The following is a 15,353-nucleotide window of genomic DNA, read 5'->3' as shown; positions in this document are numbered from 1 at the left end:
GCATTGATTTACATGGAGTTTGGATCAAGCCTACAGAAATGTGGCAGACAGGGCCGGCTTTAGGCTAATTCAACCAAGTCCCCTGAATCGGGCCCCGCGCCTAAGAGGGCCCCACGCCTAAGCCCCGGTACAGTGTACCGGCGTGGCCCGGCTTCCCCAGGGGGCAATTTAAAGGGCCTGGGGCTTCCAGCAGGGGCTGGAGCCCCAAACCCTTTAAATTGCCACCAGAGCCCCACGCTAGAGCCCTGTGGTAGGACTGCGGGGCTCTGGGGGCTATTTAAAGGGCCGGGGCTTTAGAAGCAGGGGAGCCCTGGGCCCTTTAAATAGCCCCCAGAGCCCTGGGACAGCGAGGGGCTCGGGGGCTATTTAAAGGACTGGGGCTCCAGCTGCCTCTGCTGCACCCCCCTGCCTGCACCAGCCCCGCCCCCTGCTCTGCCTGCAGCCAGCCCTGCACCCCCTGCCCACAGCCAACCCTTGCCGCACCCTCTGCCCTGTCTCCAGCCAACCCCTGCCGCACCCCTCTGCAGCCCTGCCCGAAGCCAGCCAGCCCCACACACACCCCTGCCCGCACCAGCCCTGCACCCCCTGCCCTGCCTGCAGCCAGCCCCTGCCGCACCCCCATGCCTGAAGCCAGCCAGTCCCGCACTCCTCTGTCTCCAGCCCTGCCAACCCATGCCGCACCCCCCTGTGACCCTGTCTGAAGCCAGCCAGCCTGCCACACACCCCGTCTCCAGCCAGCCCTGCACCCCTTGCCCTGCCTGCAGCCAGACCCTACCTCCAGTCAGCCCCTGCCCTGCCTCCTGCCAGCCCCATGTCCACTGGTGCCCTTGCAGTTCCCAGGGCAGTAACCCTGCACACCTGCTTCAATGAGGGGGGCAGGGAGCAGCTGGGATCCACACATGTGCACACCCACACCCCCAGGGAGTGGCGGGGACCCACACACGTGAAACGGAGCTCATTAATAACTGATCAACAGCATATATGACGCAATGTACAGAATATATAATTTTATTATTTATATAGTTATGGAAAGTAAATAATACATGGAAGAAATGAAAGGCTTTAATTTAAACATAGTTTGTTTGGTTTTTTTTTTTGTTAGTCATCCCTGCCGGGGCCCTGCCGAAAATGTTCGAATTGGGCCCTGCACTTCCTAAAGCTGGCCCTGGTGGCAGATCACAATATAATGAGTCTTTACCCATACTGGACAGCTGTAAAACTTTTGATTCCTCTCCCTTAAAAAATAAAACATCTCCATCTACTTCTAGAAGTTCAGTAAAATGTACAATTGCAAATTGTCCTCCAAGGACACTGACTTTCCAACTGCCCTGGACAAGAGGCCATCCTGTGTCAGTATCACTGAAATCACTTCTTAATCAGCTCTTCTGTTAGTGTCTTATAATTTAGCCCAGTCAGACTAAAGTTAAACAAAGTCTCTGCTTCTCAAAGTTCAGCAAGTGTAGATGTGTCCCTATAAATGTATCGGTTTGTATGAATTTATTGCTGAGCGAGCTTTGCAAATGTTGTCAGGTATGGAGTCACAATGAGGCAGACGTGATTGTAACAGATTTAAGTGATTTATATCAAAGGGATTTTTAATATTGACAAGGGACAGGTTCAGCTTCTCTGTGGTGGGAATGATTTTAGACCCTCCCCCAATCCTAGAAGAAGAGTAGGGACCCTCACACTGTAGTGTAAAGAGAGGGGAAAAGATGGTCTTGTGTTTGGGGCATTAGACTCATGAGGACGCTGGGTTCTCTGTTACCAGCTCCCTACGCAGCCCTGGGCAGGTCACCTGAACCTCTCGCTCACTCTGTTATGTAGCCAGAGCAGGTTGCCCAACACTCCCCATTCTAAGCCCCTGGTTTCAGGTACCGATGACCATTAGGATTGAAACTGTCCATGTCAGCTGTCTGCTCAGGCTGAATTGTTTCTTTTTTAAAGTTTTAGCCAAAGTGGTCAAGTTTGTGGGGGAGCAGGCAGATGTGAAACCCACTGGCAAAGAACGTTTGTCTGTCTGTGCGTGTGTGTACGAGAGAGAGACAACCTACTATTGCTATCAGTTGCGGTTCAAGTGGCAGAGGTGTGTGTGTGTGTGTGTGTGTGAAGGTTCTAACCCAGCTGATGACCCACATGAGTGTCACTGTGATGCCAGTTTGCTTTTTTTAAAAACCTAGGAAATTACACACACAAAAACTCTGCTAACAGAACATTAAAGGTGCACAGCTAAGCCCTCACAAGTTAGGAAATGCCACAGTTAAGCCTGCCTGTGCACCATCCACCCTGTGCACGGAATGAGGCAGGGGTCCTGATGAAAATAACAGTATGTGCCCATGTAATTGACAACTGTCTCCTAAGGCATACGCACAGGCAGCTTTAATTTTGGTGTTTCCTGACTTTGGAGTGCTTGGCTTTGTTATTCTAATGTGGTTTTGGTGTGTTTTATAGATAGAGACTCAACTAATAATGAGTACTTCTGACCTGTGACTTAGGGGGTTCATGTGGCCCATTATAAAGAAGGTTGGAGGCATTTGCAAAATCGGAATCTAGCTCTGGCTGGATTTTGAACAGCCCAGTGGTGGAAGGTGCTTGAATCTAGGGATTTGCTTCAAGACCTTCTCTCATGTGCCCACAATGCATTAACACACAGGTGAAAGCTCCAGACATGTCTCATTTCCAGTGAGCCCATCAGGTCGTCTACCTCGGCTGCTCGGACCAGCACTGCTGTATTAATACACATCCCAAGGATGAAACTGCCTCAGTTATTGACAGAAACGTCTGTGTTCAGGAGAAGGGCCTTTGATTTTGGCCAAAAGGCCCAAACGCTCTCGGTCAGGCAGGAGCATCGCTATGTTAGCTCCATCTCTAAAATCAGCAGAGCCAGAAAGCGAGTGGAGGAGCATCTAGACTAGATACAACGAGGAAATAATCTGCTTGAGGTTTAGAGGGAAACCGCAGGGCTAATTGCTGTCACTCACTCCCTCTGCTGGTAAAAAAGAAAAAACTCAGGCACTGAAACAGCCCCATAAAGTTACACATGATTACAGCTACGTTTTAGTCACGGGTAGTTTTAGTAAAAGTCATGGACAGGTCACAGGCAGTAACCAAAAATTCATGGCCGGTGACCTGTCCATGACTTGTACTATATATCCCTGACTAAATCTTGGTTGTTCTAAGGCCGTGGGTGGCCCGGGGGTGCCGCGGGTGCTCTGGGGCAGGGAGTGGCTTGGGAGCGCTATGGTTGATCTAGGGGGGGACTGGGAGCACCTCAGATGCTCTGGGGGGGCAGCGCTTGGCCCAGGACCCCCGCGGGTGCTGGGGGGGATGGGCGGCAGTGCCCGGCCCGGGACCCCCGCAGGTGCTGGGGAGAGGGGGGCTGGGCGGTGGCTGCCAGGGACCCCACTGCTGCTGGGCTGGGGGGCACAGTGGCAGAGACCTCTGCTTCTGCTGCTGGGGGACGAAGGGGGCGGTGGCCTGAGATTGCCTCAGCAGCAGCCGGTGCAGCTGGCCCAGGGGCTGCCCGAGATATTTGGACAGGCCCGGAGCCAGCCGCACCGGCCACCGCAGAAATCACGGAGGTCCCAGAAAGTCACAGAATCCATGATCTCCGTGACAGACTCACAGCCTTACACATGATCCTGGTTTAGAATTAGCTACAAATTAATAAGAAAGGCCACTCCAGACTGTCCCACTTCCCCCAACTCACAGAACTTGACGGTGGCAATGGACCAGGGGCACCAGCTCTGGCTATGCCCATGACTCCCAGCCACTCACTGTAAACAGCACACATTTCCCAGCATGCCCTGCACTCCAGTATGCATGTTACACATCCCCTATTAAAGCATTAATGAGTTAAGAGCAGATACAAATCGCTACATGTTCCCAGCCCATAAACTTCATTAACCTATAGCTAAAGTGTAAAATCTTCATTATGTTATTTGAACGTTGCTTGGGTTTTGCATGTCGTTTCGGGGAGTGGATGAGCTCCAACCCAGGAATAAGTGAGTTTCCATTTTATTTACTGTGATGTCTTTCGATTTCGGCACCAGGCCTTGCGTCATTATTCAGCTGGGTGAGGAAGGGCCATTTAGAACCACATCCAACGCCCACTGAAATGGTTGGGAGTCTCTCTGACGACTTCAATGGGCTTTGGCTCAGGTCTTTAATGTTCCTATTTGGATCTGAAGACTGGGCCCCAGCTCTCTGAACCAGCAGGCTCCGCACACGTCTAACGGCAATGAGATTCTGGGCTGAAGGCAGAAAGGGCTCCAGCTCAGAGATACTCTGCGTTCTGTTCACAGAGGCTTGGGCGTGGAGAGCAAGCCGGAGCTCCAGCGCGTGCTTGAGCACCGACGGCGAAATCAGCTGCTCCGGCAGAAAAAGGAAGAAGAAGAGGCAAAGAAATTGCAGTCTCCATTTGAACAAGAGCTCCTGAAGCGACAGCAGAGGCTGGATCAGGTAGAAACTGAATTTTAAATCACTCCCGATGTTATCTGAAGTGCCCCGCACAAGGGCTGGAAGGTGCTTAAAATGGAGCCAAGTCCAAAGAGAGGGTTTGCTCTCCATGGCCTTATTCCTACCCCGAGTGCGAACTACAGTGGCTGAGTAAAAACAACAAGGCGTCTGGTGGCACCTTAAGGACTAACAGATTTATTTGGGCAGAAGTGGCTGAGTAGTGGCACCCCAAGGCATCCTGTCCCCAGTGGGCAGCCTCTGGCAAAACACCCCCCAGAGACTGACGGAAATTGTTGACATAACATTTTTTCACCAGAAAATGCCAATCGCTCTAAACCAAAACCTTCCCCGGGAAAGTATTGGGATGGGCAAAGCTTTTGGTGGGAAGGTTTCTCGGGTCCAGGATGGAATTTCTGGTCAAACCCCGAGAGAGGGAGACCCACCCGGGAATAGCCAGTAATCCAGGGGTTAGGGTTATTACCTAGGCCACGCGGAGCCAGGTTCTGGTCCTGGCTCTGTCTGATGCAGCCTCTCACATCCCAGGTGCACGCCCTAACCACTGGGCTCTTGGCTGGTCTCTGTCTCGCTCGCTCTCGATTTCGGGGTGTAAAATTTCGAAAGGTCTCAGTCTGTTCTGGTGCAGAACGAAACCTAATGGCAACACCATGACATGTGTCACAAAACGGTATTTTTGTTTGCTGGCCAGGCCCACTCTATAGCATTCCATACACCTGTGCTGGCAGGAACCAGGGCCTCCCTTCAGACCTGCTGCCAGCCCAGGCGACTGAGTGAATTTCATTCTGATTTTACTGTCTAGTTTCTCAAACTACATACAAGTGAAATCTTTAGCTGTTCCAGATCTAATAACTACATTAAAATAATAGTTTATAATTATCCATTGTTTATTTATGTAGGGACAGATTTGCTCCCCTTACGCACATTAAGTAGTACCTTACCCTGTAAATAGCTCCACTGAAACCAATATATTAGAGGGATTAATACAAGGGAGGGAGAGGAATTATTCCAGCTTAGTACTAATGTGGATACGAGAACGAATGGATATAAACTGGCCGTGGGGAAGTTCAGGCTTGAAATTAGACGAAGGTTTCTGACCGTCAGAGGGGTGAAATATTGGAACGGCCTTCCGAGGGAAACGGTGGGGGCGAGGGACCTGTCTGGTTTTAAGATTAAGTTAGATAAGTTTATGGAGGGAATGGTTTAATGGTAAAATATAGTAGTCAAGGAAAACCAAGCAATGGTAGGTAAATAGTATAATGGCTAACAGGGATCAGGATGGAGACTCTTGCCTATATGCTCGGGGTCTTACTGATCGCCAGATTTGGGGTCGGGAAGGAATTTTCCTCCAGGGCAGATTGGCTGAGCCTCTGGAGGTTTTTCGCCTTCCTCCACAGCATGGGGCAGGGATCACTAGCAGGAGGGTCTCTGCCGATTGAAGTCACTAAAAACAGGATTGGGGACTTCAACAGCAGAGTCCAGGGAAGGGGTAGGGACAGTTTTATGGCCTGCAGCATGCAGGGGGTCAGACCAGATGATCATAATGGTCCCTTCTGACCTTAAAGTCTATGAGTCTATGAACAGGACTAATAGCAGAACAAGATGCTTCTCAGTGTGAGTAAGAGCTACCGAATCCGGCCAGTAGTAATTAAGTATGAAACCTGCAACAATGTAGTGAATGGATTGCACTGCTATTCCCTAGCAGACAAATAACATTCACTTTCTTTCTTCTAGCTGGAGAGAGGACAAGAGAAGCATGAAGAACATGCACCAGAATTTATTAAAGTAAAAGAGAACTTGAGAAGAACATCAACGCTAACTGGGGAAGAGAAAGTAGTGTAGCATCTGCCAAACCTAAATGGAGGATCATATCAAGCTGGCGCTAATACCTACACACTGACAGCTTTGTATGTGGTGGACATTTACAGCCATGTCCTTGGGGCTACTTACTGTTACTAATGCTTGCTCCAGTAGAAATGCATAAAAGGGCTTTCCCGTCCAGGACAGGGTATTTAAATGGTAAAGCTGCGGTATTTACCAGTAGAAGTACACACATGAGGAGATGTGGAAGCAGATGATGTCATTCTCCCCTCAACTTGTGGGTTCATGCTAACATCCATCCCTATTAACTCTTGGTTAACCCCTTGAGATACAGCATATGCTCAAGACAGAGGCATTTATGGAGTGACAGCTCTCCAACAGGTTTGGGAGACCCTCCTAAGTAATCATACCAGATGATCTCAGACCGGGTGGCTGCTGGTCCTGAAATCTACAGGATAGCAGCTGTAGCTTGGGAGGGCTTCCTGGAAACCTGCAGGTGACACCTTAAAGGGATGATCCTGCATATTGCTGGGAATGGCCTCGGTGACGCGCAGGGGCCAGCTGGGAGAGCTATAGGGTGACTGTAAGATTTAAGCCTTAGAGAAGCTGTGTGTCCTCGCAGTACTCCCACGTTTAGCTGCTGTGAGAAACTCAAGTCCCATATCTGCGTGTTACTGAATCAGCCTTGCCAAACAGGCTGGGACAGCTCTTTCCCGGTATCGGTCCTGAAGTTACACCGAAAATCTGTTAACGAACTAGGACGTAGCTACATAGCAGGGAGCACGTTGGGCTGCACCACAGAGGCCACCTGGGGTTTAAGGCTAATGTTAGACACTTAAAGCAAAGACTGGGAGTTCTGAGCATTAGCGTTAATCAGACTGCACCCTGCCCAGCCAGCAGGTCCCCTTGGACCAGAGAAGCTCATACCGGAAGAGTCAGAGTGGCAGCCTCATTGACTCTTCTCTCCAGATTGTTGGGCTTTGGGTCCCCTCCCACCCGCTAGGCACCTGTTATTATAACAGCTCTGAAAAGCGTGTTCCTGGTGCATTGCTTGACAGCTGGTGTAGGCGGGGTGGGGGGGGGGTCAGTATAGAGCCCCTCAGACCTAGCAGCTGCTTGACTTAGTGCTACAGCATAGCTGGGACCTGCACCAGTTTTTGTGACTGAGGAGCAGATGTGGATCACTGCAAAATACTTGGTCATGCTCCTTTGTTATCCTTCTCCCCTGGAGGCCTGTTAAAGGGAGAGCGGCCACACTCATTTGCCATGAATGCAGAGTATCTTCTCGTGTTCATGGTGGCAGAGGCCAGTGTGTGTTGCCATGGAAGGTGGCGCCTTTGCAGTCAGAACTGCCGCACTCCTAATCAAACTTCAGCTCCCCCCATTCCTGAACTTTGGGGACGTTCCGATCTGGAGCAAAATCCTCTGGCTCGGGCCCATCTTGGTTTCTTATCATTCACTGTGTCCCCGATAAAATGCCTTTGGATACCGACCGTCTGATCGCAGCAGTCAGTGGCCATGGCCTGTGACAAAGGCATCAGACGATTAACCAATATCCCCGGCGTGAGCCCCAGCGGCGTCACATGCCAAGTCTATGCGCACTGGGGATTCAGCACATCTCTTAAAAAGTGAAAGCAACCCCCACAAGCACATTGTCTGGTCTCCCCGCGCTCTGCTAGTTCAAGAGACTGTTGCTTATTCGGGCAGCAGAATTCTGTTTGTTTCCAAAATCTATTGCCTCTGGTCAGCATAGAGCCAATGCAATAGCTACTCCAGCCTTTCTGCTCAAGGCAGCTTGTTGGGCAATCAGTGTGTTGTGGTTTTTTAGAGAGAAATTTCTCACCGACACAGAAGGGGAGCAGTTGGGACCATTTTACACATGGCTGTGAAGAACAGTGTGTTACACCTGCTAAGTAGCATCAACTTACCTAACATGGAGTCCTGTGGCACCTTATAGACTAACAGCTGTATTGGAGCGTGAGCTTTCGTGGGGGAATGCCCCTTCGTCAGGACTCTGTTGCTTTTTACAGATCCAGACTAACATGCTATCCCTCTGATACTTGACTAACACTGTTATTAGCCAAACCTAACTGAGCCGGGTTTCTGATGGCTACATTGCTTTCCTCCCAGGGCTTACAGCACTGGTTACGGTGTCTTAATTAAATACGGCCAAGAAATGAAACAAACTAACATGGCTCCTCGAAGGGTGAAATTCACCCCAGTGCAGACAGCCTGCACCCGTTACGCTCCAGGCGAATCACTCACCCTAAGCAGAGCACAGGACCATACGTCAGTGAATTCCACCTAAAAGAGCTAAGCGCTTGCATAAAGGAAAACCTGCAGTACTGGTAGCAACCGTGTCCTTTGAATCCATAGCATGAAATCCAGCAGGGCCAAGATCAACATGGGCACGTCTGTAAATCCCTATCAGTGGAATGGTTGAGTAGGCTCACGTCGGCTGAGACGTGGGGTGTGTCACCTTTTGACCAAGGATCTAGGTTATGGGTGATGGTAAAGCATGAATGCATCCTGGCAGGAAAAAGGAAGGGAGGGGCCAAATCATGCCGTTCTGACTCGGGGTAAGTTCCCCAGGGATGCCAGAAGAAATGTGCCTGTCTGTGGAGAGACAAGGGCCAAACTACAGCCGAGCCGAACGGCACAGTGGGTACAGCCCCACAAGGTTGACCCCCCATTCCCCTGTGCACTATGCAGCCAGGCTCCATAGCATCACGCTCCCTGGTGGAGACTGGGCGAGGCGGAGGGATGGCCAATGGGTCCACACACAGACCAGAGCCACCGATCTCGCCACAATCCATGACAGCCCAACTGCTAGAGTAACCCTCGCAAATCAGTTGCCTGGTTCCCCGCTCCCTGTTCCATACTGTGGAAGAGGGTTCCCTCCTCTCTAGTCCCTGCATTTGTCCCCCAACACAGGGTGGGAGCGAGGCAGATGTTCACCCTGAGCAAGGACTGCAGGCTCTAGCTCTGAGGGGTTGTACATTTGAAATGATGCTGTGAGTATTTAAGGGTTTACTGGCAGGTTTTAAAGTGCATCATTTTCAAACACAAATATCCTCACCTGTGTTACCTGGCAACCGGTTAAGGTGTTAAAACTGATGCTCCTTTCACCACAGATACCGTCTGTATTTCACCCGCCACTCTGCTTGGCCTAGAAAAATGTGGGAGACAAATTTCTAGTCAGGTTCTGGCCCTGACCCTGGAGTCTGGCCGCACTGTTCGGATTGTAAACACTGCAGGAAATGTTTAAATCCAAAGAAATTAAAACCAGTTGTCACTGAATTAAAAAATACTGATCAGTGACAACAGTTCTATCATTATTACATTACTAGGTTTTGTAAAACCTTTTTTTTTTTTTTTTTTTTTTGCCTTCTTTTAAATAAAAACCTAAATGATGGGCCTAAACTTCCTGTTAGTTTCCCTTTCAAAAGCTTCCGTAAATAAATGTGATTTACCCAAACGATGCACATTCCCAATGTTACTGAAAAGACCACCTTTTGCATTGTTTATGCTCTAGAATGCTCTAGATAGTATACATACTGTATGTGTGTATGTATATGCACTTACATATTATGCAATTTTATTCAAATTAACTGTTGTTGCTCACATTATTTAATGCACACATTTCTGAAGAAAGATGATCAGCAAATAAATCAAGTGATGATTGTATATTTTGCTCTTTTCCACAAGGAACTGAAAAAGCTCCATGGATGAAGGCAGACAACAGCCAAATAAAATGATTTCAAATTAAATCACTGAAGTCCGACAGTTGATTGGTCCATTAGTGCTGCAGTGTTAGGCTCAGCAAGAAAATGTTTTCCTCTCCCTGGGCCCAATCTTGCCTTCCCTCGCTCACCCAAAACTCACACTGAATTTGCTGAAAGTAACTCTGCAGGAGCAGGCCCTATATCTGTGCGGCCCTCCCAGGGCCGGCTCTAGGCACCAGCAAAGCAAGCAGTTGCTGGGGCAGCAGATGTGCAAAAGGCGCAAGAATCCAGCCTGGGAGCTGAGAACCAACAGGGGGCCCTGGGAGCTGTAGTTCCTTGGTTAGCTCCCTGCCTATAGAGCCAGCCCTGGAGCAGGGAAAGAACTACATTTCCCAGCATTCCCTTGGCCACCACCAACAGGAAAGGGAGGGGGAAGGAGTATGGAACTGAAATCTGCAGCTTGCTGTGAATGGTAGGAACAGAGCCGCTCTACGTTTTTTGCCACCCCCCCAGCCCTGGGCTCCCCCCGCACCTCTGTATTGCCCCAGCCCTGGTCTCTCCCCCACCCACACCCCCTGCTGCCCCAGCCCTGGGCTCTCCCCCCCAGCACACCCTGCTGCCCCAGCTCTGGCCCCCACCTGCACCCCCTGCTCCCCCAGCCCTGGGCTCTCCCCCCCCCCGCACCCCTGCCGCCCCAGCTCTGGCCCCCCCCGCACACCCTGCTCCCCCAGCCCTGGGCTCTCCCCCCCCGCACCCCTGCCGCCCCAGCTCTGGCCCCCACCTGCACCCCCTGCTCCCCCAGCCCTGGGCTTTCCCCCCCAGCACGCCCTGCTCCCCCAACCCTGGGCTCTCCCCCCCCACACCCCTGCTGCCCCAGCTCTGGCCCCCACCGCACCCCCTGCTCCCCCAGCCCTGGGCTCTCCCCCACCCACACCCCCTGACGCCCCAGCTTTGGCCCCCACCTGCACCCTCCTGCTGCCCCAGCCCTGGGCTCTCCCCCGCAGCACTCCCTGCTCCCCCAACCCTGGGCTCTCCCCCCCCCACACCCCTGCCGCCCCAGCTCTGGCCCCCACCTCACCCCCTGCTCCCCCAGCCCTGGGCTCTCCCCCCCCACACCCCTGCCGCCCCAGCCCTGGGCTCTCCCCCCCCCCCGCACCCCGTGCCGCCCCAGCTCTGGCCCCCACCTGAACCCCCTGCTCCCCCAGCCCTGGGCTCTCCCCCCCCGCACCCCTGCTGCCCCAGCTCTGGCCCCCACCTGCACCCCCTGCTCCCCCAGCCCTGGGCTCTCCCCCCCACACACCCCCTGCCGCCCCAGCTCTGGCCCCCACTGCACCCTCTCCCCCCCCCCACGCCCCCTGCCGCCCCAGCTCTGGCCCCCACCTGCACCCCCTGCTGCCCCAGCCCTGGGCCCTTCCCCCACCCTCACCTCTTGCCGCCTCAGCCCTGGGCTGTCCCCCAAAGAAGGAATTGGGGGGACTAAATGGACAGTGCACCTCTCTATCTGAAGCCTAGCAAGGGAGATATGTGGATCCCACTAGAATTTAAAATGAAAACTAAGGGAGGGGAGGCTCTGGACCTGGGCAGCTTTAGATACAGTACCAGGCACGTAGGAGGATTTCCACTTCTGAGCCATGGAAGCAGAAATTGACTTTTCTTTTCCAGATTTAGCTAATATTCAGAAAGGGAATCTAGCACCTGCCTTCCAGATTTGAACACCTCAAAATTCAGGAGTGCTCAAGCTCAGTTTGGGCGGCTGTTACTTCATTTCCCCCAAATCAAATATACTGATCCACTGTAACTTGCTGTAGAAAAAGTAGGATAAAATTGAGCAAGAAATGCTTCCCAGTGGTTATTAGGACTGGAATTGCTATTTTCAACAGCCATTGCCTTTTGTTTGTTTAAAAGGAAGACAGTGATATTGCATTGGCAAATTCCCCATAGAAAGAAAGAGAGGAACAAAAGAATAATAAAGGCACCTCAACTTTTCCTCATTTATGTAGGACAGTCTTATAATATGCATCCAGATAGCCTCCAATCACACATGCTGAAAATTGTTCCACTTTACTGCAGTTCTGTAACCATATGGGAACCAATCCTGTCTGTGTTCTGTGCACATCCAAAATTCCTGCTGAATGACCCGCCCTGGGAGCGAGTTACCAGTGACCCAGGGCTGCAGTGGAAGGAGGGTGCAGGTGGGGGGGAGAGCCCAGGGCTGGGGCGGCAGGAGGTGTGTGTGGGGGGCAATGGTAGGGGGGTAAAGGGGAACCCAGAGCTGGAGTGGCAGGGGGTGTGTGTGTGGGGGGGGAGAGCCCAGGGCTGGGGCAGCAGGGGGGTGCATGTGGTGGGGGAGAGCCCAGGGCTGGGGTGGCAGGGGGGTGCGGCGAGGAGCCCAGGACTGGGACGGGGGGCAGCCAAAATTTTTTTTGCTTGGGGCGACAAAAAACCTAGAGCCGGCCCTGTCTACGGTCCTCTTCCTCGGACGGCTTTCACATTTGTCTGCGATGGCTTCAGGCAGCTTTCATTTTAAAGGGCATGGTGAGGAGGGTCTGTAAATGGACGGCATGATACTGCTCTCTTTTTCCTAATCACTACTAGACGAGAGCCTTCCTGTTGCATGTACATGCCTTCGTTGTGTGTAATGGCACTAGATACGCGGGTCGCTACATCTTCGGTTATGTGTTTCGCAGCCATTTTCATGTGAGGCTTAATAATTTCTAGCTCCTTCTCAAAAGTGGCCCAGCTTTTCTAAAAAGACATTTTGATTCTGGTCTGTCTTTATTTCCGTAGTGCTGGTTCTGACGTGCTGTTTACTCTCAGGAACATAATGAAATAAGAAGCGTAATAGGAATGAATAGTGAGGCTGGGCAGTTGAATGGTGAGAGAGGGGCAGGGCGAAGCCACTCCTGGGGATGCAGCAGGTGAGGGGTGGGGAAAGGCAGCATCGCTAATTTTCTTTCTTCCCTGCCCAACACTTTCAGACCCAGTTCCACCCAGTGACAGAGTTCTATTGAAAAGAGTTAATTTGGAAGGAAAAAATGGCTAGAACAATAGATAATTCTTTTGCCTAGGGCCTCAAGGGCTGCAGTTAAGTCCTTAAATTAATTAAGTTCTGAAGCATCCCTAGAAGGCAAGTATTAATACCGCCATTTTACAGGTGGGGAAACTGAGGAACAGAGCAGTTGAGTGAGGAATACTGAAACCTGGGAATGTGCTGAGCCCCTCCGAAAAGCAGCTACCCAGCAAACCAGCATCAGAGCCTAGAACTGCGTCTAGAAGGTCCACCTGTCTCACACACACACACACACACACCCCTCTCTGTCGTGCCTGCAAGCTGCTTCACTCACAGCTACACACGCCAGAGAAGCTACTGACTGACTCATTCCCAGAAATGTTCATTGCTCAGGTGCCGGACCACTATGGATTGATAACCACTATGTGTCATTGGAAATTCGCTGCTACTAGAACCCCAGTACATTCACTCAGAAACAATTACACAAAAACCGATACCTATTTCAAAGAGCCACTGTAGCCCTATCCTTTTCCATCAGCAACCTGTTTATCAGCATGTCACCTACGCACCATGAGCCTTGATATGAGAGCCACTGTGTCAGTGATTTGCAGCTGTGCATGTGAATCAGGTAGGAAAAAAACTCCACCCCAATCAAATCTCACAGAGGCTGGTTTTACCTTCTTTGTGCTTTATTTTAAAACTAAAGCATGGAAACTCACAATCCCACCCAAAACATTACAGTAATGTTGGCTGCACGGTCAAGTCTAGCCTGAGAAAAGCAAAAAATTATAATACTAAATTGCACCCCGGACAACATTCTGGGTTTGGATAATTTATAAAATGATTTTTAAAATATCACAAAGGTGACCAGTTTTATAATAGTTGAAATACAAGGCAAGACCATCATATAATGGAAATATACTGAAATCAAGTCAATACAAAGAAACACTTTCTATTGAACTCTCTGCTCAAATATAACATTGAGTCAATTGTTCCAGTGAGTCAAATATTAAATTATGTCAAATTCTGTTCAGGGGGTTTCCTATCTACACCCCTAGCACTTTTGCTGGTAGGAAAAATTGTGCCCAGAATAATAAATACAAGACCGTGACATGTCTCCTTTCTGTCAACTTTGTAAAAGTTTTCTTATATTTATTCTCCAGCTGCTTACCAAGGGCTACCTGCCCACCCCACATGCATGGTTGTGACTCCCACTGAAGTCATGGGAGTTGTACCTGTTGAACTGGGGTACCTGATTTAGTGTCGAACACACTACTGTGCGTGTGTATAAACTGGGATTACATAGACAGCCCCCTTTGTGCCCTGGTAAAATGCAATTATACCTGTGCACTAATAACGAAATGACTGGCATGCTGCAACCTATTGGCAGGATGGAAATAAACCACCCACAAACCTTCGCTGACATCCTGCATTTCTACAACGTGTTTCTATTGTAAAGCGGTACGCAGTGGTGGTGTAGCCGGGTAGGTCCCAGGATATTAGAGACAAGAAGGGCGAGGTAACAGCTTCTGAAGTTGATCCAATAAAAAAAATAGGTCTTCACCCACCTTGTCTCTCTCCTGTAAAGCAGCACATGGGATTTTAGGATTTGACAGATGTTCTACATTAGAGCCCTCTGAGCTCCAGTTGTCTATTAGTCACATCCATCAAAAGTACATTGTTTTAGATCTAGGAAACTGCTACGTTAAGAGAGAAGGTCTGGATCTGTGTTCAGCTTGAGGTCATTATCAGTCCCAAATTAAACAGCTGGCAAACGTTCTGTAGCAACCACTGCGGTGTAAACACCAGTAGCTACATGCCCAAACGAGAAGCGGTAATGCTGGGACACTGCAATCCAATGCAAAGCAAACTGATAGAATCCCTTGAGCCAGAATGCACGAGTCACCCGCTGCTCAATGTGTGTCGTGCATCCTTCTCTCTGCCCCATCCACACGGCTTGTCAGTCTGTTACAGGGCTTCTCGAGACACACTGTTTCTTTAGCCCAAGTTGCAGAGACTCATGCTCTTACCTCTGGAGGTCACTGATTAATCCTTGGTGTTGGCCATGATAACAGCACTCACATTTGCACTATTGAGGGCATCCAAAACATGTGGAAGGAAGAGCTCTCTCTTCCCCCAACCTTCATAACAAACAGGAATCTCCCAGCATATGGAAGTCCATTGGCATAATGGAGGGTTTGGAAAAAATGCAAAACCCCAACTCCCTACCTTCTGGCACGAGAGGAATTATTAAAGGTAAAATGTGAGGAATTGTTCCATTTGGGCCACGCTCCTTAAGAGAGAGGTCACAAGACTGCTGTTTAGAG

The 15,353-nt window shown here is 50.5% G+C and overlaps 1 protein-coding gene across 2 annotated transcripts in view; it reads left to right on the top strand.

The window, feature by feature from the left end:
* The window catches only part of FAM107A (family with sequence similarity 107 member A), a 63,574-nt gene extending 53,513 nt beyond the window's left edge, over positions 1–10,061 (top strand). For both annotated transcript variants that reach the window (XM_008173320.4, XM_005295945.5), the window contains 2 exons: positions 4,302–4,458; positions 6,205–10,061. In XM_008173320.4, coding sequence (XP_008171542.1) covers positions 4,302–4,458; positions 6,205–6,312 — 265 coding nt within the window. In that variant the 3' untranslated portion in view covers positions 6,313–10,061. The remainder of the gene's footprint in view (positions 1–4,301; positions 4,459–6,204) is intronic.
* The last annotated feature ends 5,292 nt before the right edge of the window (positions 10,062–15,353 follow it).

Source organism: Chrysemys picta, chromosome 7 (assembly GCF_011386835.1).
Source record: "Chrysemys picta bellii isolate R12L10 chromosome 7, ASM1138683v2, whole genome shotgun sequence".
NCBI lineage: Eukaryota > Metazoa > Chordata > Testudines > Emydidae > Chrysemys > Chrysemys picta.
This window is presented reverse-complemented; position numbering and strand designations above follow the sequence as displayed.